We start from the raw sequence: 27,490 nt of genomic DNA, 5'->3' as shown, positions 1-27,490 counted from the left end.
ACAAGTTTTTAAAAAATGATTTGCGTCTGATGTGAAGAATTCCACAATCACTCATTCAACAACAATATAGTGTAAGTATTTGCATTTATTTGAATGTTAAACACTTACAGTGATGTGGTGAAATCCAGAAGACATCCAGTGTATTAAAGAATTTATGTTTATTGTAGTTTTTGATATTAATATCCAACTGCAAAGTTGATTGTTATGAAATGCCATATTTTTGTGTCACATAAATTACTGTAATAAAAGTAACTGAACCATAATCTACTCTTTATACATGTAGCAAAGTACGTCTACAGTAATGTAAATTTACATACGTATCTCCATAGAGAATAACCAGCTATAGGAGTATAAATACACATGCTGCAACAGCAATCATTTAAATTAGAACTAAAAATGTAGATGTAGCAAAAGTAGAACATTTCATGTGCCATTGAATATTTTACAATTGAATGTCAATAACAGTGGTTGGTCAACAATGTGGAGAGTCAGCAGAGCAGCTCTCTTACACTGATTTTACCGTTATAGATGGGACAGACGTAGGCCTAAATGTAATTCAGTGCTTGGGGTATTACAGTAATGTTATTCTTTATTGCTCCCTGTGGGCAAATGGACTTATGTTGTGCTTTTATCTTTCCTCTTTACACCACCCTGCTGCCCAATTAGTGTGACTAGGCATTGTCCTAAATGTTACCAAAGGGAACCGTCACCTTTTTCAGTTCTGACCAAAGTCTCTTATGTATGTGGCTAAGTGGAAGGAAATGGGAAATGCATACCTTCACTGGTAAAGCTGCATGTTTACCACAGAGCTACATGTTAACATTTCCCAAGGTAAATCTGACGAAGGGTGTGCTGTACATTTCCTAGTCGATGTGAGTGAGAGTGAGCTCTTTGTATCAGCATAATCTGCTTTATTTGTGTTAATTTTTGGGTAGGTAACTATGCAAGCCAACACTCAGCCATAATGTTTTGCTTTAACAGATTACTAACTTACTAACTCAATGTGGACAAAAACAAAATCGGCTTCAGATGTTCTTGATACTCATCTGGGATAGCAATACATGAAAACTGCCCAGACACTAAAACAGGATGAAATATACTAATTTGGCAGATTTACCTAGGGAAATGTTTCCATTTACCTCTGATACCACTGATAAATTTGCATACTGTATTCACCTGTACATGTATACATTTAATATTTGACCATATTTATCTTAACATACAGGTGCACACAAAAATTTGCTTTCTAAAGTATAGAAAGCAAAATATAGATTGCATTCACAGGCAGCATGCATAAAGAAACTGCAACATTTGGCAAACAGTGGGGGGAAAAGGTATAAAATGAGTACAGAGCAAAAGCTTTACTCTCTAATTTCAAAAAAGCACTGAATGCATTTGCTGCTGGCATGTGAAAGGAAGATGTTGATATACAGTTTGGTGACCATAATTATAAGAAAGGTCAAAAAGGGTGGCGTGTTTTAGCACCTGCATACTATATCAAGGTCCCACATCCATCTAACATTAAAACAAAGATCCCGACGCTTCAAATACTAAGCCTCAGCGACTGAAATGCACACTTGGCATCATACGCACATACACATGATTGCAGTAAAAAGGTTTAGTGCTCCCCCTCAAGTTTCTGTGTGACGCACTTGATGCGGATATTTTCTCGGAGGTTGCGGAGGCGCGCACTGCGACTTGTGATTTCCTCCACGTAGGTTTTGGGGAACCAGCCCCGTTCCCCGTCAGACAGTCGGATGCCTTCCACCCAGCCTGGCAACACATAACAACCATTAGAAAATCAAAAAGACCACCAAGGTTTATGATCAAGTGCTTGTGAATAGCTCAAACCGCCTCTGGTTACATACAAATGCCTATCTTTTTATGGCCAATTGACCTTATTCCACTATTTTGGACGCTCGAGGTGGGAAACTTGCTCTGGAAGACTGACATATAAAGCATACAAAACTAAAATTTCTTCAACACATTAACTGAAAAAGTACATACATCTGACAGTTGACATAATTTTATGTCATAAAGTTAATTTACAGTCAGGAACAAAAACTGCAACGATACACCGAATTAAGCAGGAAAGTTAGCTAGCTAGCCAAATGGAAAGTAAACTCTTAGCTAGCTAACGTGCCTAGAATTTGATAATGCTCTAGATTCTTAAGATCCATTAGTTTTGCAGAATGAATCTGTGAAATGAAAAATGTTTGTATGATGCACAGAACTGGCTGGTTAGCTCTTCAGGTACAGTTTCCCGTCGCTGATTTTTCAAAGTGGCCGCCAAGAGAATAAGGTCAGTCATTCTTCAGAAGAGACCTTTTTCACAGCAGCTTTTTGACTGCAGGGTAAACACAGGAGTTATTAATAACAGTAATTAAGGTTTCCGTGTAGGCCTGACAGAGCCAGGGTAATGCTACTGTTCATGCTGGCTCACCGGAAAACTCCGGTTCACTGAAATGAAACAGAATCTTAATTAATGTCATTACACCTGTTTACCCTGCTATTTGATGTCAAAATGGCGGCTGAGAAAAAGGTACTGTACCATTCAACAAGTCTCTTGGTTGCTTAGAGTGCAGCATCAGATTTGAGATGCAGACTGAAGTTGGAATGTAGTTCATGTAGCAGGGGAATTTGGGTCAGACTCTCACCGTCACTTGTGATGGTCTTGGCTTGAAGAATGTCAGCCTTTTCCAGTGTTAACTCATCATGTTCTTGAGCCTGATAGCTTTTGATACACTGAACCTGGGACACATCTAAGAAAAGAAGAAAAAAAAATCAGAGATGAATGAGAGGATTAAAAGGGATTATGGCTGATTACTACTGAAACTTCAGCTCTGTACTGACCATCATTCTCAGTGGCCTGCTCAATGTCTTCCAGCGGATCAGACGGAAACATGGCTGTAATCCATCTCTGCTTCCCGCTCCTTTGTAGACACAAAACAGACAAGCGTACATCTTAGCCGCAGAGAGGACTGAAACAGACTCAAATGTCCAGTCAGAACATTTGGGCAAAGATTTACAACTTTTTGGTCTCAGGAAAGTTTTCTGAATTATTTCTGATGGGGTGTTAAAGCCTGAGAATGCTGTAAAGCTGCTCCTCACTCTGTGTGGGCTTTGAGCAGGATCTGATGTTTAAGCTGCTGGCCTTCACACAGCTGCAGGTGGAAGATGAAGCCCGAGATGCCCTGCAACTTCTGACTGAGGTCCTTCACTTTCAGCTCTCCTATCTTGGCATGTACAAACACCATGAACTTCCATGTGCTGCAAAAAAAAAAAAATGGGAAATGTCATTTCAGAACCTAAATGATCAGCTGACAGCTCATTTTGTTAAAATAGTTCAAACAACCAGCTGAGAAATTGCAGGCTTAGGGGTAGACATTTCTATGTTTTCAGAGGTAGTTGCATGGTGTAACTTGTCAATGCAGTGTTTTTTCTCATTGCACAAATCACTCACTCCTTCCTCCTGGACAGCAGAAGGCAGTCGTTGAACAGGTGAAGGTAAACAGGCTTGGTGGGTAACTTGAGCTTTGACCCAGAAATGCTCATAGTCTGAGTGTCCACCTCCAGTAGTTCACCATGCTTCACCAGCCAGCGAGACTGAGAGATCAGAGGAAATATCTAGAAGGCAAGGAAATGGTTAGCTATGTAAGATATACTGTGCATGCAGGCAGTGATGGTGGTGAATGTAAGTAATAAGCCCTATGCACACAGGCCTAACATTAGGAGGGATCCCAAATGATCCAAATACTGTGTTTCGCAAAACACATCTGCACAGGGCAATGGAATCACTGAAACCACTTGTGGCCTGGATACAAGATTATAAGGTCAACATTTTCTAATTTGTTAGTCCCTGATTTAACCAAGCAAAACTTTAAAGAAATGGTAAACTTTTTCCACAAGGCGCAGCAAACCTTACTGTTAGCATGTTAGCATGACACGCTCATTTTGTGCTGTTGGTGGATTTAAATCCATCATTTTACAGAGGGCTTTTGGACCAATCTCACATTATTTCAAAGGAGGCAAGGGCTCACAAAGTGATGGAAAGATCAGATGCAACAATACTGTTACCCTACATGTTAAGATAAGGCCCACTTAGCCCTGCTGGAGTGGATCACTATGGAAAATGCGGCTCCTAAAATGCATTCATTGGTTTGTAGGAACTCCCAAACCTTCATGGATGGTGAAGACAGCACTCAAGACTAACACAATAATCCCTGTTTTTGACTGGTTTTATGTCCCTTTAAGTTCACACCCAAAACGTCCTCCATAAAATCCATTAGTGCCCTCATAATTTGTGACACAAGGAAGAGAAATTGCTCATCTCAGGGAAGAGGAAAAATAAATTGTAAACAAAAAACTAACTTTGCACTAGAATTTGTAACTTTATGAATCAGACAGATTCACACAGGATTAAAATCACCAATAAACTCCAGTTGTTGCAAATCATGCGATATCCCCAAGTCAGCTCTGTGCAAACAAGGCTAAAGAGAATAAATACTTCACAAAGACATAAAGAGGCAGTAAGTTACCTTGCCCTCAAAATGAATTTTCTTATTGAGGTGAATAAGCTCCTCCATCCTTTTCATTGACTGCACACTGGAATTACATTCTTTGATGATCTAGGAGGATATAAAAGAACTTAGTTATTCCATTTGTGTCACACCAGTGATAATAATGGTGCGTGTTAATCACCATTACCTTTTTAAGCTCATTGAAAGCTTTAGTTGCAGTGTCCTCATCTCGTGAGCCTGGCGTTGTCCTCTTTAAGATATTCTGAAAAGGAAAGACACTCTGTGAGGACATGCTGTATCGCAAACATTACTGCCTCTTCTTGCTTCTCGTAGCGTCTGGCCAAAACCTGCTGCGGCAAATTGCTTGGCCAGCACAAATATTATCCCATTACAGTGCCAGATGATTGGATTCAAGTACTGACACGAATTCAGTGGTGAAAGTTTAACTGTGTACCTCCACCAGCATTTTGAGCCGTGTGATCCGCTGGAACGGGAGGATCAGGAAGGAGGTGAGAGGAAGTCTTTGGCAGATGGGATCCTCCTCCAAACGAGCCAGGATACTGGGGAAACGAGCATTCTCATGCCTGAGGGCACAGAGACAGATTTAGAGCAAGACACATACAGCTAGGCTTTTAGATGGACAGGGCACTAATGGAAACTGACAGATATCTCACAGAAAGCCCAAGTTTTAGAGTACTTGGGTACCAGCTGGCTGTACTTTTTGCCAGTGAAATTTGAACAAAATTGTTGAGCTTCCTCGGGGTATTCTAATTAGGTGAACAATCTGCAAGTTAGCTCATGCAGATGTAAAAGAAAACTAGAGCAGCCTTACAGAAAGTTGTAGACATCCAGCACAAAAACCCATGTGGTATTACAGCTATGCCAGTGATCCAACGAAATTACTGGTCCTTGCATATAATTGCAGATATCCATCAATGTTGATATTCAACATACAATGTAAAGGAAGAACTCACAGCAAACGCTGGTAGGTTTGCTCCTGGTAGGCCTGGTTGGTTACGTAGGGTAAATAAACCCTACGCAGGGCTGGGCAGTGATCCAGGACGATGTCACACACATCAAAACGCAGAATGTCCTCCTCCAGCCGGTGCTCCAGGTCCTGAAGAAATCTGGAGGCAATATGTGAGCAAGAAAATGTAAGCAGGAGACAAAATGACCATGGCGGTGGTTTTCAAAGTGGGGTCTGGGAACCCCTTGGAGTCCTTGACAGTCTTCCAAGCCAAAATGGAAAAAAAATTATTTCACTTACACATATAAAAACAAGAAATCTGATTTTTTTTGCTATTTTCTGACTAATTTCTTGTTCTCTAGATTTTTTTTTTTTTTTTTTTTACTAATGGTCCAATAATTTAAATTAATCGCCCTTTCCCCCAGTCTTTGCTGAGGTTTCAAAGGATTAACTTTACTACTTTTTTTTTTTTTTATTTTATTAAGTCACTAGAAATTGTCACAGTAAAAACAAGTACAAGTGATTATTTTGACATAATGTTACAATCTCACCTCTTTGAATCCTTGTCAGTGCTCAAGATTAGTAACTAAACAATTTAATATTTAACATAAACAAAAATATCTTTTCTTATCAGCGTCCCTGAGGCTACATCATTTCAGATGGGGGAAAAGTTTGAAAATCTCTGGGCAAAGGAATACAGAAATAGCACAGGTTTAGAGGGGAAAAAGAAGCACATTGGCGCATATTCTTTCACCTTTCGCTGACATCCTTCACTTCAGGCAGCTTGGAGAAGAGCCATTGCTTATCCTGGGCTCCCAGACACTCCCCGAGCTCCTGGGACAACATGAAGTGGTCCACCGCGATGGTTAAGCTGCGAATGTATGACGCCTCCGATGTCACCAGCTCAAACTTTGCCTGAGTTGAAGGTGAAACAGAATGTCAGCTACAGTGTGTGGGCTCGGGAACAGTGAGGGATCAACTAAAGATGTTTGCCATGCTCACCTCCTGTAATTTCCTCTCCTCATTGCTGAAGTTGTCAAGCTGACCGCTGCTTCGAACGTCAGGAATGTCCTGCCACAGGGCAAAAGCTGAGCCTCGTGATGAACGAAAGGAGCTGGAAGGAGACAGATTGGACGGAGATGGGGTACCGTCGGACCCCTCGTCCCTGAGCCCCTCCTCCTCTGTACCCGGCTCCTTCCCTTGCTGTCTCTGGATCTCTCTGTTGATGGCAACATCACTATATTCCTGGTACAGAATTGCTGGAGGATGAAGCAACAAGTGAAAGAACCATCAAGAGTGGAAAAATATTGGGTTAAATTGAGGATATAACAATAGGCAGACATTTACAGAATAAAAAAATGCAAGGTTAACTTACAACTAGGCAAAAAGCGTGATAGGCGATTTGAGCTGGTGACAGTGGGAGGTGTGCCCCAGTCTTCCTCTATGGATTTCTTTCGCATTCTGTTGGGAAGAGGTGTGCTGCCATAAAAAAAAGTTTTAATAAAGATAGTTTTAATAAAGATTTCCTCCTCATAATGGAGTGTTAAAACATCTTTTTTTGCTGCATACCCAAGTTTTGTGCTCCAACGATGCAATTGCATTCCATTGTCATTGGCTGGCAGTGGAGGTGGAGGGCCAACAGGACTTTGGGGGGCGCTATCACTAGAGCCCCCTGAGCTGCGGTGCTTAGAGTTGGACTTATCTGGTGGGAGAGCCAGAGAAATCATATACTGAAGTGTCTCGACACCCTATGTTTGAGTCTTTCAATGGTATGTTGGTCTGTCTATGGCATGATTTTTGAAAATGAAAGCAGTATTATGTGATGTCTCATATAACTAGGATGGATGTATTTCATCATAAAGATCATGGACATTGATAAAGTTCAGGTTTAGGATTTACTATGCCCTAACACAAGGACAACAGCTCAGAAACAGTGATACATTCAAGGGACTAGAGTTACCAAAAACTGACTCTTTTGGGTTCCAACAAGAGTAAAAACTGACAATGAAATTATCTATGAAGTCAACTTATACTTCTGTGTTCTGCATCATGCCAACAACTGCAACAGCAGCAAGCAGATGATGCCTTCAAATGCTGCTGGAAATGCTGTAGTTATACAGCTAGCGTGCACTTAACTGTCAAATTTTACCCAAGATGCCAAGATGTGACATTCTCAATTTTTGTAACTTTTAGGTGTCATGTGTATACAATTTACATCTTATAATTCTAAAATAGCAATTGCAAAAGTGATGCAACTAAATAAATGATCTAAAGCTACTTATGTTTCCAGGTGCATTTTGTTATTTTTGACTAAAAAGTACATGAATACTTAAGTTGTATTTGTGACTGAAAAACCTGAAAGTACAAGCTTATGAGGAGCCTTTAAAGGTAGCAAGACTCCACCAGATCTCTGCAGGGTGACCACACCTCTGTGAGGCTGTAATCTACACAATAATGAGCTAAGTATTGGACGTTTGCACCTGTAGTGTAATTGCTTGGTTTGAGGACACTTGGATTATGCTATTTGGAGTCATTTCATAGTATTTTTTGCTCCTTGTGGAACTGTAAAGAACCACTTTGTAGTGACTGATTTCCTATGAACAATCAGTCTTCTCAAAAAGAACAAATTGCTATATGTCACTGTATGTGGATTCACAAACCACATCGGCCTTTCAACTGACATCAGGTTAAGCAGATAATGTTCAAATTCTAATTTTTGGCCAAAACATTGGTTTAAATTAATGGTAATTACTTCCATTATTATTTGGATGCTTTGGGGTAGCATCATGAGCTTCTGAACTGTTTGGGATTTCTTACACTAGTTGCATTTTTTTTTTTTTTTTTTTTTTTAGCAGAACATTATCACTTATTAGGGTTTGGGAGTGGTATCCAGGTATCCCTCTTGTTTTAAAATTTGGTATTTGTCATCTGGAGGCAGTGCTGGCTGCCTTAAGGCCATGGATAGTGTCACTTGTTTAGTAGGGAAAGTTTGAAATGAAGGGGCCAATTTCTGAGACACACTAGGTTGATTTAACAATGAAATCAAGAAAAAGTCAATTTTACTCCTAATGGAATACAATGCTTTTGCTGCACGGTATGTGCGCATTGGTCCCAAGATGCAACTGAACAAGGACATTCAGCCTGAAGTGGTTTTTTAGATTTCTTTTGCCAACCTGTTAGCATACAATGATCTTTTTTGACTTTGTTCCAATGACATGTAGTTTCTTTGGATTCTGTTGTTTGCAGCTACTCACGGTCAGGGTTAGGGCTGAGGCTACTGGAACTCTGTCTATCCCTGGTGGCAACCCGAGCAGACAGGGATTTCCCCAGCTTCAGGGTGAAGGAGTTCTTTCTTTGGGACAGCTGCAGTCTTGATATCAGTTCTGAAGCAGAGAATCGCCGTCGTTCATTGTCCCCTTGACGACAGCGTGAGACAGAGCTTCCCCCTCCTGTGGCACTTGAAGTCTCTAAAGTCCCAGGGTCGTCTCCGAGCCCTGCTATTGAGTCTTCTATTATCTGCAGCGGTTCTGCAGGCAGTTGTAAAGTCTCAAGGTGGTTGAGGTTTGCAAGATCTGTAGCACCCTCAACAGATGAAGGATTTGTGACTGCGTCAAGGGAAGATAATCCTAGGTCCTCCTCCAGGAAGGATGCAAAGGGTCCTGGGAAGATGTAGTCTCCATCCAGAATTGGACTACTGAGAGATTCATCACTTGTGCTATCTGGAGAATAAACTCGCATCTTTCGACCTAAAAAAAAAAAAGAAAAGAACTTCAGTAGTGCAACAGAAGTTTTTATAAAACCTCATTACTTAAGCTTTGTCAGTTTCTAACACCAAAAGGGCATTGTACTCACGGATTGACTTCTCCTTCAGTGAACCCTGTGATGTTCTCCTCTGTGGTTGGCAGGGGTCGGGACTCTGAAAACCTGGACCCTCAGGGGAGGATGGGGAACAAGGTGGCTGAGAATCCCAGGAGTCCCTGTCTGTATAGAGAGAGGACAGGGGGAACGATAGGGGGAGACTAAGGGCGGCATGGAGAGGACGACATAATGTCGTGACGGCACGTGGTTTGTCCTGCAAAGAAGTATCACTGTCAATGCCATTCTGGCATTTAAGTTCATTTTCACTTAGAAGCATACGGGTGTCCAAATTCAAGTTTGTTTCATGGCCGTTGTCCGTGTCACTCCTGTGACAGCCATTCTGAAATTCATTCAGTTCATTTAGTGTGTGTTTGAAACCATTCAGAGCCAGGGAATGTGTGTCTGGAGAAACAGTTGGCGGAGGAGCGCCAAAACCATTGAGTTTTGGAGTCACTGGAGGTTTTAGCTCAATAAAAGCTAATGTTTCCTGCTGGCACACAGCGACATGCTTGTGGTGGCATGGGCGCAGGAGAGGCCTGTCGTCACGGGCCTCATTCAGAGCCTGGGACTCTCCTGAGCCAGGGATCCACATGCTGGGGCTCTCTCCTTTACAGCGAAAAGCGTGAAGATGGGGTTGGAAATCAGGGAGAGGTGAGAATCCATACCCAGGGAGCATGGCTGAACGCATGGGAGCTACAGAGGCACAGAGACAAAACAGACACAAACACACACATTTATAACCTTTTAATCAGTGCACCTTATTTTCAAACCATGTAGGACACACCTACATGGTTTGAGCTTTCCCCTGTTGTCCATTGCAGTAACTTTTTTACACCACAGTAACATGTTTCCTGGCCCCTGGTTGATGGGATTACAATTGCCAAACCTAACAAACCTAACAAGCACTGAGGATATGATCACCCAGTCCCCTTGTGGAGGTCATCAGAGACACATTGGTTCATCTTTTAATTGTAAGACTACGCTAAATCTAAACATAGCACCAATACAAGGTGTTTGTTATTAGAAAGAGGCCATTTAAATTAATAGGACTTCCATTCAATTTGATTTAACTTAACCTCTGGCTCCACTGATGGTGATGGAAAACTAAATATGAAGGTAACTTCATTGGAATATGGGTGCATTTTCTGGTTTGTGACTGTCTACACAATAAGGAAACACAGTAATGATTATTTGGATGTAAAATCTCAAAGTCACAAAGCCAAACCCAAAATCATTGTCAGTGGTATAGCTTTGGGAAAGGGAGCTACTGGTCACCCAAAATTACCCCAAAGTATTCAAAAGTACCCCAAAGTGCTCAAACAGTTACCCAAAGTGCACCAAAGTGCTCAGTTACCAGTAAGTACAGCATTTTTAGGAACTTTGGGGTAACCAATTGAGCATTTTTTGTTAGTTTTGGGGTGATTAGCAGGAAGTGCTGCTTGATGTGCTCACATTAGAGTCTTAATTCTGTTTTTTAAACTTTGTGAGACAGTTCATGCCTATTAAATATTTCCCAAGATCATCAGAATGATGCATGTGAATTGTGTTTTGGCCAGATTTTTGCTCCAATATTTCAAGATAATAGAAAAGAAAAGGAAAAAAAAAAAAAAAAAAAGCTACGATGGCTCATTAAAAAAAAAAAAAAAAAAAACACAGCAAAACATTGCTGGTGCTCCAGTCTTCTAAACCAATACAGCAACAAACCACTTATCTAGCAATTAAATATGGCTGACTGGACACGACTCACTGTTAACAATTTGGCTTTACTGTTGCCAGAGGATTCCACGGGCTTGATCAAGTGTTACACAGTGGAGTCAGTTATAATGAACAGTGAATGCGTCATTACATAAACTTCATGAACTATCCAGGCCGTCTGTAGATGCTGGGAGTGGAATGAATCCCAACATGCCTACTGTACATTTTTGGGATTGATCCAGCCTCCATTTAACAGGCACATGCACACACAGACACTCACCACTGACATTAGCAAGATGGACGCCAAAACTATTGACACGTGCAGGATGTTTCCCTGTTCGTACCACAAACCCATCCTCCACACACACACACACACACACACACACACACACACACACACACACACACACTCTCACAGCTCTGGTACAGTGTAGTGTGTCTCCTGAGCTGTGTCTTCCTGCTTTAATTAAAGACTGCTGCACACACACCCCTGTACTTATCATCTCCAGACGCACACACAGACCAGCACGAGAGCGCACACACACACACACACACACACACACACACACACACACACACACACACACAGGCCCCAGACAGAACACCACAACAGATAGACAGGCAGAGGAAGAACTTCATCACTTAGCCCTTCCACCTGAGATCTATACTCATCTATCACAGCGAGTTGTTTGCCTACTTTCCTGTCAGGCCACGTTAGCCAGCTGGCACCTTTTCTGATTGAATATTTACAGTGTGAGTCTGTTAAAACCTACCAGCGGGTTATAAAGTTAACTCCTCTGACAGGCTGTTTAAACACAGAGCAGTGAGGCTCTGTCTCTGATTCCTTCCCACGTGCTTCCTGAACAGGTAATCCTCAACTTTTGACTTAAACACCAGGTGAATGGAATGGCACAGACACAAACATGCACGCACAATATAGACGACCACAGGCACGTGTGCACATAAACATACATGCACACACAAGACGGGAATGTAAACCCGGCTAAACTCTGTTTTTATCTCACTAACAAAATCTGAGCGGCTGAGAAATGAATGTCTTAGTGACCCAATTAACTGATTATCTCTGCAGCGAGGAACTTTTTGAATCGTTTCAATTTAGCTCCAGTTCTTTCCACAGCACTGAGGCTGCACTTGAAAAGGTTGCATATCGCCTGCTGTTTGCTTTGGATTTGCACTCTTTCTCATTCTTAATCCTTCTTCTGACACTACTGGAGTGGAAACTGGTTTAGCAGGAAGTATTTTAGTTGTTTAATTTTTGCGCACACTGTAATATTCTCCTGTGCTCTAGCACTGCTGTGTTGTGGAACAGGTGCTATATAAATATTTGTTTGTATATTAAGGTGAATATTGCACCGTTGATGACCAAAGTGATTCGTATTGATTTGAAGGAATATTTATGTCTTACACTATGCGTTGCATGCTGCCATCATCTTGCTACTGCTGGACTTTTAACATCAAGGACCACAATGGAAATAAGTTTTTAACTTTATTGTGTTATATCCTTGACAACTCCTCTAGTGCAATTTCACTTTCTTAAATGGCTGTCGAACTAAACTAACAAAACAACAACAACAACAACAAAAAACCTAAACTAAACTACTTGTTTGAGTGGGATACAGTGATCACAATATATTTCTGAGTTGCCTTGTGAATTACCTTGGCCCCATGCTTTCAGGGTTCAAGTCTTATCTGTCTGACAGAATGCATCATGTTTCACAGAACATCAGCATCTCAATGCTCCAAAGCTGACTACAACACTCACTGCTTGGCCTCTTCCTTTTTTTTCTGCTGATAGTACTCAAATCAACATACACATTAAGCCTAAACACTGCTCAAAATGTACAAAATTACTAAACGTATCTATTCTCAAAAAGTGGATGTCATGTAACTTCCAGATAAGAAACACAGATGTTACATTTGGCCTTTGTCTTTCATTTGACTCCCATGGTGTAGATTTCCACAAAGGTAGTATTTTTCACCTTCGCAACACTGAATCCCTTTTGTTTCATCACGGCCTTATCACCATAACATCCTGTTTTCTCGCCTATCAAATTAAATATTAACAAACTTCAACCCAAACAACACACTGCTGCCAGAACATGAACCAGAGCCAGAAAATTTGATCACATTACATTAAATAACCCCCCTGTCATTTGCTGCTGGATCATCCTATGTGACTTTAAATAGCTTCTGTTAACATCTTGGTCAAGCTTGGTCTGTTTTGTTGATCTGTAATTAAATTAACTAGCAACAAAAATCACATTCCCCCTTGGTTACTGCAGACTGTGTGGTGCTCAGCAGCCCAGAGCCCTGCTGCTTCTCTCTCTTGGTCTCTGATAAGCCTTGGCTAGAAATCCTATATGCAATGCATCTGTGTCATGTTGTTTTAACCTGTTACAATGTTGTTGTTTTTTTGTTTTTTTTTGCATTGTCCCTGACAAATAAACTAACAATAATAATAATAATAATAATAATATTCTCCTGCTGTTTCAGGTGCCATTCAGTCCGATTACACCAGGTGAATGAGAATAACCACCAGGTAGAGTAAAAAGCAGCCGGCCTATGGTTTCTTGGGACCAGAATTAAGAAACACCTCAGTAGACACTGCTGCTGGACCTTTTTTTTTTTTTTTTTTTTTTACTGAGAAACCAAATCATTTTAAATGAATAATTTGGGCACTAGCCTCAAATTCTGGTGAGTCAGAGGCCAAAGTCCTTAATTTCCACCACTGACCCTAAATGACTGTTAACTCTATCGTTTAGGTGACTGTGCAGAACTGACCTTTGAGTTTTTACTGTCTTTTGCTTCTACTTCCTTGTTTAACAAGACCAGGTCAAAACCTAATATATGGCTGAACAATCCAGGAAATATTTTTTGAAGCGCCTATCAAGGCTTATATTGATGATGTATTTGCTGACACAAGAGCAAAGGCCAGTGGGGAAAGTCCAGCAGTCAGCTGACTAACCTCATCACTCAGTGAGTCAGTGAGTCACTGCAGACATTTGCGTTTGTAGGACTGTCCTGGCTGCTGCGGTCCAGCCAAAAATACATACAGGCTCACAGTCACACACACACACACAGCAGCTTGTCCAGACGATGGACTGTACATTCTGATTGTGTTCCTCCAGTTCTCCCACGTGTTAAACCTCAGACATCAGATCACTTTAATAAACCTCCTTTTCCAATTCACTCCTTTGTAATGTAGCATTACAAAGAGCAGAATCAAACTGATGCGATTTACATGAGGCTAGGGAGGGTCCTGGAGGAGGGAAAAAAAAGCATAAATTAATGACTGTCTAAGCTTTTTAATACATATCAGTGTTTGTTTGGCTTAAGCCACAGACTGGATCACAGACTGGAGGTTATGGTTTACCCTAACCCTAACCCTAACCCTATTAATTTACCACCTTCAATGTAAGTGCACATGTATATACAGCGTCAATATGTGGCTATTACAGCCACGCCTAGTCTTACTGCAAAGGCAGGCAACCTGGTCAATTCTATCTCTTTTTCTGTCTCTCTCTCTCTCTCTCACACACACAAACACACACACACACACGCAAGTGCAGGCACAGATGGTTACCTGTTCCCCGTCGCAGACAAAGGCAGCCTTTATCTGTGTGACTGGGCCAAGCTGCCCTGAGCACAGGACACCTGAGAGGGTGTGGGAACTGCTTATACTGCTATACACACCAAACTGATCCGCTCATATAGTGCAGCCACTCAGCCATATAAACACATCTACACCACTGCTGCATAGCCACACAAGGTTACCGGAGTCTGGATGTGATTACTTGCCGATTATAATCCTGTTGTAGATGTACAGCATTACTAAAACTTCATTCACTTTTCATGCACGGGCCTTTCACAGCGGCCTACATGTGGATTATTTCCTGGTTTAGAGTGTGCCGTCTGGAAAAACCCACGGCCATTAGATCTCTTGATAATCACCTAGACAACCAGTTACTGCCATAAATCACCACTGACAGCCAAATTAGTCACACATTAACAGATTCTTTGTGGAAAATTTGTTACCTTGTGCATTTGACCAAGAAACCTCAAATATACCAAAAATGCGATAATAGCCCTCACCACATTTATCAAACCATAAAAGCATCCGATTACATGGATTGTGCATTCCTCACGTCGATACAATTATATCGCGCCATTGAAATTTCAATTCCAAAGACTTATAATTTTCCTTGTCATAGCAGGGTGTTATTTGTGAGCGTTATGGACTTTGCTGCCAGTGTATTATCCTCCCCCTGTAATTTCTCCAGGCTGCTCTAAGACGGCGTGTCTGCATGCAGCAGTTAATGAATAGCGCGCTGGCATCTCTTTTATGGCAGCAGTGATAAAAGCAGCATTTTTTTTTTTTTTTCATGTAAAATTTTTCATCCTGAAGGTTTGGAATGATCCTTTAATGGACTGTAGCACATAACTGTGAGCATAAATCCACTGCTGATTCAGCTTTGTGAAAGACCCAAATGTTGTGTAATCGCATAATTAAAGTTTGTTTGATGTTTGCTGAGGTTGAACGCGAGTGTTATGACAAATGTGTTCACTGTTGGAACTGTTTGTGGTTTATGGAAGTGAAGATAGCATTACTGCACCATTACCTTTCTAATGTCTGCTGTGTAAGGGTAACATTTGCTTCAAAGGGGCAATAAGTCAAGTTTTTATTGTTCCAAAGCGGCAAAATGACCTCAATATTTCTGCACAATGTTGTTGATCAATGCAAATGACTTGTTTATTGATTATATTGAAAATTTGGGTATGTTCTGGCTTTTAAAACCCACTTTCAGGCTCTTTTTTATTGCCCAAGAATTCTTCCAATCAAATATACAATGCATCTCAGTCCAAAACACCTGTCCCTTGATGTTTTTGCAAACTTTTCTGGCTCCCACTCTGTTTTGGAACAAAAACTCCTCAGCCACAGGGGGTTCATGACCCTCCCAGTCCCCCTCACCCACTGGCATTTTCAATTTCTCAACTGCAAGTGACTGGCATTCCAATTCATTTCAGCTATGAAGGCTAAAAAGCCCTGTTCTCCAGCAAAAAGGGTCAAAATGCCAAAGTTGTGTCATTATTCCAGTATTTTGCATGGTGATGCATTACGTCCTCACCAGATGTTTCTGTTGGATCTCTGCTCTAATTAGCTAACCTACTTCTCCATACTGTGGAAATGTGATTATGTTATGTTTGTCCATTACAGGCCACCATAAGCTGTGCCAGAGACCCGTCAATCATTGCCTTTAAAAGCACACTAATTTTCCACTATTATGCCAAAGATGACAATATTCCGAAGTTGATATGGGTCATGTAAACAGCATGTTCTATTTGGATGTGCTGAATTTGGCCTCATCCCAAAAGTAGCATACTCTGATTAAAACATGTGGAATGTAGAGCACCGATCAGGCTGCATATTTTTGTCTGAAGCCGACCTGAGACGGGAGCATAGTAACTGAGCCTGAACCAAACCTGAGTGTCTGAACGTAACCCCGGCCTGAGATTTTGCTTATCCTCCATCGCTAGGATACATTTACCACCTGAAACAGCCTACATGTTGCCTTCAGTGTTGTCACGTAAACTCCAGCACTATACAGGAAGTTGCCCAGAACAGACAGTAAGTCCATCATTTTCCACTAAAGTAACACTGACATGACCAACCCTGACCCAAACCCAAACATTTTTGTCCAAACCTGTCACGTCCTGTTGGGTTCCAATGGGTTTGGGTTGGGTATCCACATTCTACTGGGATATCCCAATATCATTTGGGTTTTGGGGGCATGTGGACAGCGCATTCAGACTATGTGTCTCAATTGGGGTTTTCTATTGCAGTTTATGACACACGGCCTCTTGCCTGGTGACGGTCAGCTGTGTGTTGTAAACAAACCAACTACCAACAGCTGCACGGTCGGCTTAAAGATGCATTCACAAAATAAAAGCCCACATTACTGGTCAGAAGGAGAAACACACCTGCTTTTGAACTTCATGAAAGACTTGGGCATCAGCTGGTTTTTGGATATGCACAAATATCACAACAGCGACCTTTTCAAAAAGGTGGCTGTACAAATGAAAGAGGGAGGCTGTCTTCACAGGATTGAACAAGTTGGAGTATGCACGACTACATGTAAACAGGAATATTAGCAGAATATTCGTTTTCATTAGCCATGTAAACAATGTAGTAGGAATATTGTCTTTTTTGGAATAAGGGAACAAAAATGGGATATTTTGTGCATGTATATGTAGTCAGTGTTACTGCTATTCCCACTGGTCATAGAGAGACTCCACAAAAAGTCATGGCTTACTTAATCGCCTTTTATCAACACACTTTTCAGTTGTAAGCCAAAATGTTAATTTTGCTGTCTAAGTAAATGATGAAAACAATTATCAACACCTTTTCCATGATGAAACTGGGACCTTTTATAACAACTCAGATAAAATATGGATACATTTTCATGAACAAATAAAAATGAGGGAAAAAAATGCCAGAAACAGACGAAAGAGAACACAATTCCTAACCTCAGTTTGGAAGGGATCCAAACAAAATTCAATTGACTAAAACTAAAATGGATTTCAGTCAAAAGACAAAGACCACAACTAAATTAAAACTGGCTGTGAAAATCAACTCTAGTTAGTAATGTTACAAGCTGTATAATGAAGATATTAAAGAATTAGTGATAAATGGGAATATTCAACCCACTTAGCGATACATGCTGAAGCCGTAATCGTGATCACTCTTTGTTGGATCCATTACAAAAAACAAATTTCCTATGGAAAACTGTGGTGGCAGGCCCTTCACCCGCCAGCTTCTTTCCATGCCTGTAAGTGGAGTGTGTTTGGTCAGACAGGCCGGAGTGTCCTAACAGTGTGGTGTGACCAGCTGGTGTGTGAGTGTGAGATCGCAGTTTAACTCAGTCACATCAGACCACTAATTGCCAAGCAGTAGACTGAAGAAACCAGCATTGTCTGCCGAGACAAGACATGACATCACTCAGCGTCACTTCTGGGAAAAACTCTCTTCCCGGCTCTGCATGTTTTGAGGAAACATCTTTTAATATTGTCTATCAGTGCTGTGACGGGCCTGAGACCTTACTTTCCATAGGATTATAACATTATAGCATTAGAACCGTATATAAGCAGAACTGTTGTAATATGTTGTTTTGAGGGGTAACGCAAATTAACCACTCATATGCTGATAATGACAGATCCTTCTTAAGATTGCGGTGTTGTTGTCGTCTTTTTCACTTTTGTACTTTGAATGGTGGAACAGGTTTTACAGCTGTGGTGAGGAAAACACTGCACTCTGGGAATGTGCATGTCTCTCACTGCTGTGGATGTTTTGGTGCTAGAACAGCTTTGAAATATAAACTGTCCTGTAACTTCTGTGCACGGGGCGGCCATTAGTTGGTACATTTGAATCATTACAAAGCACTTTTCTCTGTTTTTTGAATTAAAGAACGATTAGAACTGGACCAGTGCTGATCCGTTTTTGAAATACTCTTCAAGCCAAACTGATGGCAAGTTTGCTTTAAATATGCCCAAGTTTCTTGTTGGTCTTTGTGATGAGTTTCATACTGAAAACCTCCTTCTCCACACACTGAAGTTGGAATCCTTGAAAAGACACAAAGAGACGGTCAGAACGGCGTTTCGTGAGATCAGACGCTGAGATAGCGCGAGCACGGCTGAGCGAATTCGGGTCAAAGGGTTTCTTGGTGTACGCTCGTCTTCCAGCCTTCCTCTGTGCAGACAGGTGAGCTTCCCAGAGGCTATGGAGGAGGAGGTGGGTGGGTGGCTGAGGGGGGGTTTACCCAAATGTTTACACATGGTGTGGGTCCCCCTAATCCTCCTCTACAGCCCCAGGCAACTACCTGTGTCCTACCACAACACTAGAAAGACCAATACTGACAACCTGGCTTAGCATCATACAAAGCAATGACACATACTAGGCCCTTGGTGGACACACACCTGAATATGTGTTTGTGTGTGTGTGAGACACTATGTGCCTTTGATTGAAAGCGACAAGACGTAAGAAGGGCGTCCTCTGACCTTGTCAAAGCCTGACTTGCCCGGCTAACAGAAACAGACAGCGCAAACAGCAATATCTCATTTAAAAGCCTGAAAAAATGGCGACCATCTCACGTGTAAACGCCAAGACTTTTGGAGGTTTTCACTCCACCGACCCCCCCACCCCTCCACCCCCGCACTCTCGACTCTTCCACAATAACAACTGCAGTCAGATAGGGAGCTCAGAGACAACAAGAGACAAACAGAGGACAAACAGAGACACAAAGGGGCTATTGACAATCTTACGGAAATTATCTGATCTAATTATGGTGCTCTGCCATAAGTCATAAAAGCCGGCATTTGATGGAGGGCCAAGGATCCAACACCGAGTAAATCCAGGGAAGCTCATAATCAGTACCTTCTGGCAGATGATGGTTATCCATATGCAACTAGCTTCTAAGAAAAGGAGGGCTGACTTAGGATGTTTGCTAAGGTCACATGAGCGCATGAGAGGTTTAATCCTAAACACAACATTCATTTTGGAAAAGAAAAAAAACATGGTTAGCTAAGGTTCAGTGTTCATTGTTCTCAAAAACACAAACGATTAAATCATCAGCAACACTGGCAATAAGGTTAGCTCCTAACTTCAAATGCAATTAATTCTGGGTGCTAATTTAATAAACAGTTGACAAGAATAGTATCACATTTTCTCCAGTGGTGGATATCTCTTTTGGAATGAGCAGTGATGGGAGTAACGGCGTTACAAAGTAACGGTGTTACTAACAGCATTACTTTTATCAGTAACGAGTAATCAAAGAAATTACTGTTTCCCCCGTTGTAACGCCGTTACCGTTACTGACAATAAAATGCGCCGTTACTTGCCGTTACTTACTACTAATACTTATTATTATTTTATTATCCTATTCGAAAAATGTGCGTCTTGTGGAGAAAAAGCGGTGTATCAATTTTCAAACCGGTCAGACTTTGCAGTTTTTCATAACTTATCAACATGCATGAAGAACGATTGAGCACAAATTACAAAAAGCGTCGTGTTCTCCGACGGCAGAGCAGATAGTATCTCCGCCTGTCGTACAGAAGACCGGGGGTTCAATTCCCCACCTGGACAAGCTGTCATCACTACCTTAAACTATAATGAATTACTTTTTCAAAGTAACGTCCCCAACACTGACAGTGATAGATGAAATTTGACAGCAATGTCCACACTGCAACAGCAACGCAAAAATATGTGCATTAATAAGAGGATTTAAGAAAAGAAAAAAAGTAATCATAAAAATGACTTTCCTCAGTAATTGAATTACTCTTCTGCAGCAGTAATTGAGTCGTAATCAAAATTACTTTTTTACAGAAGTAATTAGTAATTGTGACTTATTAGTTTTGTGAGTAATTGGTCCCAACACTGGGAATGAGATGATAAAACTAATTATAAATCTGGGATTCTGCAACCTTAACAGGGTAGTTCATCCATTCTGAAAAATGTGATATTATTATTTGTCTGAAAAATAACTGCCTTTCAAATTGTTAAATAAACAAAGTTTGGATTTTATGATTTGTAGCAGACTTTTTACAGTGTGAAATGCCAAAACTATTGACCTTTTCTTTTTCTTCGAGTGGATTAAAACAGTTATTTTGAAGAGTGTTAGCCGGGGGGAGCTGAATGAAAATACAGCCTGCCATTCATGAATCTGCCATTGTGATCCCTTTATTTTTCCTGGTGTAAATTCATTGAGAGAGAGGCGGCTAGTGTTCGCTGCACTTAAACTGTCAATCAGAGCGCTTTGATTCCAATCTGATCCCCTGCCACCAGGCTCTCACGAGGCTGACCTACTTAACAACAAACTGCTGATGCATCTCTTGCATTCACCTGGTTCAGTGTTCACTTGCACTCCCTTTCCTTGCTGTTTTCTCCTGCTCTGCTCCAGTTTTCCCAACTGAGCACCAGCATTTTCCTGTCAACCCTCCCAACTCCACCCCCCCCAAACCATCTCTCTTTTATTATCTGGACAGGTATGGACAAGTCATCCAAAGGGTTGCTTGTTGTTTTGAAATGTGATCAGGTAAAAGTGGAACACGCCTCACAAGCTGACCATGGAGCAGGTCTCCAGAAACTATTTCGCTTGTGCCTGCAGGTGAAGCTATAAACTATTAAAAACAAAACCATGAATACCGCACAGCGTCACGGGGATTAAGGTGCTGAATTAGATGAGGGCTAAATGCCAACATTTGAATGTTTGAAAAGACACGCACACACAAAAAAAAGGAGTTCTTTCTTTTCTCAAATTGCGGTGTAGGTTATCGCTGCTCTACCCGAGAGCAGCGGTCTGTTTTCAAAAAGCCCCGCACTTTCAACAGAGCAGAGAAGCATAAAAAACTGATCATTTCACTGAAGAAGCGAAGCCTCCCAAGTCAGAAACGTATTATCTTGCATGAGTGCATGTGTGAAACACACACCACATCATACTGGCCAAGTCACAATGTGAAATAACCTGAGGGCTACAGTCCTAGACAGGTGTGCACCAACACAACTGGGGAAGTGCTTTTCACACGTTGCCTCCAGGCACACGTTTTTCACGTCTGTTTTAACGTTCCCATATGGGCCAAATATTCTCTCACATGTAGGTTAAGCAATAAAAGATGGTATTCATGCATTGCCGTCTGTATTGCAAAGATTCCCAAAGAAATACCAAAAGGACCTAAATAAATAAATAAATACATAAAATTTAAAAAAAAAAAGAAAAAAAAAGAGTGATTTGTACTGTCAAAAGGTGAAGACCTCCACTTATTCAGTTCCGTTTGGGAAAATCAACACAGGTTGTCCCACTTAGCAAGAATGGCAAACACAGCATTAAAGGAGCATCCCACTGATTTTGAATGTTTGACCTGCTGACTACAATTTAGCCATGTTTTACACTGCAACAGACCATTGTGCAAATCATGCAACACATGATCAAAATCCCTCCATATTCATTTTTTTAAGGAAAACTAATGTGGATGACTTTATTACAGTGATGAAATACAGTGGTCCCTCATTAATCGCAGGAGTTACGTTCTAAAAATAACCCGCAATAGGCGAAATCCGCGAAGTAGTCAGCTTTATTTTTTACAATTATTCTAGATGTTTTAAGGCTGTAAAACCCCTCACTACACACTTTATACACTTTTCTCAGACAGGCATTAACATTTTCTCACTTTTCTCTCTTGTTTAAACACTCAAAGTTCAAACCTTCGTAGAAAAATAAGTCCAGTAAAAAAAAAAAGTATGCAAAATTGCACTAAAAAAATCCGCAAAACTGCGAGGCTGCAAAAGGTGAACCGCGTTATAGCGAGGGACAACTGTACTGACCAAAAGTCTGAAGTCTCTGAAAGTTCATTTTCATATCACAGTGGAATGAACGGAAACCAGTGGCTGAACAAAAAGTAGGAAAAATTATATCGGATTTCTAAATTACAACTTGTCTCATGTTTTGTGAAAAGATTAGCAGAATCGTGAGGTGTGTAAATATTAAACAGAACACGCAAAATTACTGGAATGGTCCTTTAAAGATGAATTTGCATTCAAAGTTGGTGGTCCTCTTTATAAAAATAGAGGGAAGTTCATGTCCAACTTAAGAAGCGCCCAACCCCCAGACGAGACTCTGTGACACACACACACACACACACACACACACACACACACGCACGGTCTTTTCAACATTCCCTGGATGACTCGGCCTGCTCATTCCTCTGAAATTGCCCACGACGCTGAGACAGGAGACAAACAAAGAAAGTCAACGCTACACGTGCAAAAGCCAAGACTGTTATTATGGACAATTAAGGCCGCTGCTATTTAGGCCACGAGCTGCAAAGGTAGGAAAGTGTCCGAGCCTCCTCAAAATATCAGTGTCACTCCCTCTAATAGGCGGGCTGTTTTTAAGTGGAGGTCAACAAGTGACATTACTCTGGTTTTGGAAACCAGGTCAGTGCAAAAAACATCGAGCGGAGCAGACAGTCACGTTCAGCTGACCGCTCGTGGGCACGTGCGCTTCAAGATCCTCCCTGAGCGTGCAGGTAGCATTTGCATGCAGGGCAGCTGGGGGAGGGAGAAGGGCGGAGTGTGGCATCCTGTATCGCTTCCCCATGGCACACACACACACACACACACACACACACTGAGAGACAGACAGCGTCTGAATGGCAGGTGATGGGGCAGGTGTTCTCCAGACATCCAGAGGGAGGAAGTGGGCAGAGGGAGGTGCTCTGCGGTAAATTGAGTGATAAATCTGTGTGCGATATGAACAGGCACGCAGAGTGAAATCAAACCGAGGCCAAACACTGGGGAATTCACTTCCAGGAACGAGTGATAACAGCTGAATGTGTAAATAGATGCGCAACTGCATTTTGTATTCATGGATTTAAACACTAGCACTGAATAGGTGCAGAAAAGACCCAAAACAGAGAAAGTTGTAGTGGAATCATAGTATACAATAAATATAACTGAACCAGCACTTGTACATGCATATTCACATTCACAGCACACATAAACACACACAAACAAATGAATAACACACACACACACACACACACACACACACACACACACACACACACACACACACACACACTATGTGTAAGAACAGACATGTTTGCACATAAGCACACTGCAGGGACTTTTTAAACTTTTTCATATTCTGGACCCCCGTGTTGACTTTCATTAAGCCACAGACCCCCGTATCATGTGACTTTGTCTTAGGAACCCTGATATGGAAACAATTGTTCTGCTCACTTGATTTCAAAAACATGGGAGAAAAAAGGCAATTAGCAAATGAATAAATAAAATACAAAAATACAAATACAAATAAAATAAGATAAATAAAAATAAATGATACAGAACAGAAAAATAAATCACGGAAAATTACAAGAAAATGCCTGGAAAATTAGCAAAAAAAAAAAAAAAAATGCTAGAAAATTAGGGGACCCTAACCCAAGAAAACTATACTTTTCATGATTAAATAATATAATCACTGTAAGATTTCTTGAGTGGCTTCCTCTCAAGGACCCTTGGGGGTACTCAGACCCCACTTTGAAAACCCTCGTCCCAGGCCATTTCAGCTTGTAAAATCCATGCGGCCAGGACAGCCTGCACACAGAGGAAGAAAAAAAATCACCCAAGCTCTAGCTGATATGCGGAAACAAAAACAAAACTATGAGATAAATGAGAGAAAATACAGCCTGTGGCCCGCAAGCTGAGTCATGGCTCATTAGCAGACATGGTTTCAGGACTGTTTAGCAGTGCTGCGAATTTATTTCAATCTGGGGATAAACAGTGAAAAAAAAAAAAAAAAAAAAAATCAACATTAAAATGGAGGTGTGCCATCTCACCGGGGATCTCCACCGTGTCAAACAGTTCAGCTGTCCCTGATTTGTGCTTTGTACCGGCATGTGTCTGCCCAAGTGCAGGTGGTGCATTGCAGACAGACATACCGTAGTAAATCAGATAATCCAGACAACACCCACAGCTATCCATTTGTGTTTCAGCCAAAATATGTACTTCCAGACATGTACTCAGCACACAGACAGGCATACGGGCACACACACACACACACACACACACACAAAGACCAGCAGTCAAATGACAATACACTTAGTCATCAGGACAGCAGACAGAGCAGCAGCCATCAGCTCAAAGTGTTGAACTCTAGATGGAGTTTTAAAGATGATCAGAGGCATCATCAGTCTCTGGAGGGGCAGGGGGGCTTGAACGCAGCACTGAAGAGGAGGGAGCCACTTCTCAAGGATGAAGCGGTAACGTGAGTGAGCTAGGATGCCATCACTGTTGGACCGAAGCAGTGTCAAGTAGTGGCCTGGACGCAGACTTGGCTCAGTGGAAAACATGCAGTGTGTGAAAGGAAAGGAAATCCCAAGCCACTGTGTGTGTCGCCTTTGAAGCGTTCCCATTCACTCACACACACACACACACACACACATGTTTGTTTTCTGTAACCGGGAAAAGTCAATTAAGAGGAAATTATTATTTACAATGGCGGTCTGGCATGAGGGGAAAAGCCTTTTGATGGCGGGAGGAGGTGGAAAGTGAGACGAGGAGGTTTGCAGCTGACAGAGACATTGTGATTTTCCTTCCCTTTCTCTCTGCTGCTGGCCTTTTTAGGGCTGGGGAAAAACTGATTCACTTACATATTGCATTTTTTTTTCTCCATGCTGACCCTGAATCAATATTTTTTGTCCAAAATTTATATTACAATTAAATTAAATAAGTTGCATGCAAAATACACAGAAAATTCATACAGTATGTGGCATCTTCATTATTGTTTTAATTTTATGATCTTTTAAAATTTTATTTTAACTTTACTTCTTTGATTTAGTTCTTTAAAATTTTTAAAAAATGTGTCAATATTAGTTAGAATAATTGTAAAATTAAAGAGCCCACCTCTTTCTCCAAAATTGCATAACACTGAAAATCTAACAGAAAATTCACATAGCATGTGACATCTTTATTATTGTTTTATTTTTTGTATTATTTTTTAATTTTAAAGTTTGCTCTCTCAACGTTACATATTAGTTACAATTACCTTTGTCCAAAAACACATAATATTGAATGTCTAATTGCGATACTTGCGATGCATAATCACGTTATGTATCGAATCGGCATCCAAGAATTGTGAATCGTATCGTACGACAGAGTCCCTGCCACTTTCCATCCCTAGCTGTCACTGCTCGTCTTTTGTCACCTCTGTTTGGCCAGTTTTAGAAAATCTAAATGTCCAAAGCAAAATAAAACTCAGAAGACGCACAGAAGAACTTGGAGACAAGAGACAAAAATCACTTGTCACAAAAATCACATCTGAAGTCACTGCCAGAGAGGCTGTGCGCATGCATGCAGAAGCTAATACCTGCATTCACACGCTTAAGGTCCCATGTGCATGTGAGCGGTGCGAACACACACACACACACACACAAACACACACACACACGCACACAGACTCTCCCCGTTTACAACCTGAGGGCTTCTCTTCGCCTGAAGCCACAGGCAGAGAAGGTGTGTGCTGTTTCTCCTCCTAACGTGTCCCGCACGGGGAACAGAGAGTGTGTAGTGCGGCGCCAACTTCTCAGCCATGTACAGTTTTTTAACAACCCCTCATCCAACATAACTCCAGACATGCACTTACCTGCCCTGCCCTGCAACAACTCATTGCTCCACTGTAACCATCACATTCAAAGCCAGTGGCTCCAGCAGCCTCACCTTCCTCCACACCGCCTAAGGATCTTGAAAAGTTATTGATGCAGCTCTTCCAACAGAAAAAAACATGAATAGAAGAGAGGCCAGATTTATAGCATCGACTTGTGGGGTGTAACACCATGAAGACGCTGCAGTGATCTGCTAAAAAAAACCCAGTGGTCATTATTTTTTTAATACCGACAAGCAAACGCCAACCTCCAAAGCCTCTTTTGACAATAGTTAGAAAATAAATGTTGTGTTGATTTTCTGGATCCTATATGGAAGCAGTATATCCAGCCTCCACAGGGCGACCTTTGTTTTCAGGGAGCATGCACACTGTCAGAGAAATGCAATGCACCTGACAAGCAGCAAAGCATTACTAGTATCTTTTTTCCCCCCGCTGTGCACACCACCACCACCACACAAAGCAGGCAGTGCTCAGACTCCCAGACAAACAACACAGCTCAACTTTCACTCCCAACGGCAAAAGCGCTCCGATTTACAGGAGGGATCGTCTCTGGCAACAGGTTTGGATTGTTTGACATGTATAAAAAGAGCAACTATGGACAGAGGTGTTATATTATTGATATTTCGCAGTACCTCATGGGTGTTAGTATGCTGTGTGCTGGAGGCCGGCCAGCAGCAGTGTGTGAATCCAGGCCATCCCGGGGTCAGGCTGAGCCACTGTGCTATCCATTGCTGCCTTGTGTTCCTCCCGGCTTCTCTCCTCCCTTTTGCAACCGCCGCTTCTTCAGCTCCTTTGCAGACTTTTAAAACTGGATTAATCTGTCTCTTCGACTCCTCCGCCAAGTTCCTCCTGTCTTTTTTTACCTCGTTGCAAAAAAAAAAAAACAACAAAAAAAGACAAAGCAAACAGGTTGAAAAACACCCAGCACTTGCTGTCCCCTGAGCTACTTACAATGCAGATCCCTTCTCTAAGCTCCTCTCTGCTCTCCCTTCCCTCTCTCTCTCTCCTTTTCCCTCCCTCTCCCCTCTCCCTGCTACTGTCGGGGAAGTGCTCGCTCGTTTTCTCTCATTCTCCTCCCCCTCTCTCGCCCTTCCTCTAACTCTAATAGTTATTTAGTGTCTCATTTCAGCACCTGCTTAGAGACAGAAAAAGAGAGAGGAGGGGAGCAGCTAGACGTCTCCTTGGGAGGAAAAATGCTGCTTCTTTTGGGGAGTGTGTAT

At 41.6% G+C, this 27,490-nt stretch overlaps 1 protein-coding gene across 2 annotated transcripts; it reads right to left on the bottom strand.

Moving 5' to 3' along the window:
• Positions 1–67: 67 nt before the first annotated feature.
• Positions 68–27,490, bottom strand: arhgef19 (Rho guanine nucleotide exchange factor (GEF) 19). Of its 2 annotated transcripts, none has more exons than XM_030055068.1 (16): positions 26,903–27,490; positions 9,340–10,038; positions 8,742–9,233; positions 7,057–7,189; positions 6,863–6,948; positions 6,490–6,746; positions 6,242–6,402; positions 5,495–5,647; positions 4,975–5,104; positions 4,708–4,782; positions 4,539–4,628; positions 3,464–3,627; positions 3,112–3,270; positions 2,854–2,933; positions 2,658–2,762; positions 68–1,773 (listed from the first exon to the last, which is right to left on the bottom strand). In XM_030055068.1, the coding sequence occupies exons 2-16, from the start codon at positions 10,031–10,033 to the stop codon at positions 1,619–1,621; spliced, it is 2,934 nt and encodes a 977-aa protein (XP_029910928.1). In that variant the 5' UTR covers positions 10,034–10,038; positions 26,903–27,490; the 3' UTR covers positions 68–1,618. The 2 variants fall into 2 exon arrangements, with proteins under 2 accessions (XP_029910928.1, XP_029910926.1); XM_030055066.1 differs by having other exon boundaries at positions 6,863–6,966; positions 26,903–27,489.

Source organism: Myripristis murdjan, chromosome 7 (genome assembly GCF_902150065.1).
Source record: "Myripristis murdjan chromosome 7, fMyrMur1.1, whole genome shotgun sequence".
Classification (NCBI taxonomy): Eukaryota; Metazoa; Chordata; class Actinopteri; order Holocentriformes; family Holocentridae; genus Myripristis; species Myripristis murdjan.
Note: the sequence above shows the minus strand (reverse complement) of the source record. Positions and strands in the feature narration are given on the sequence as shown.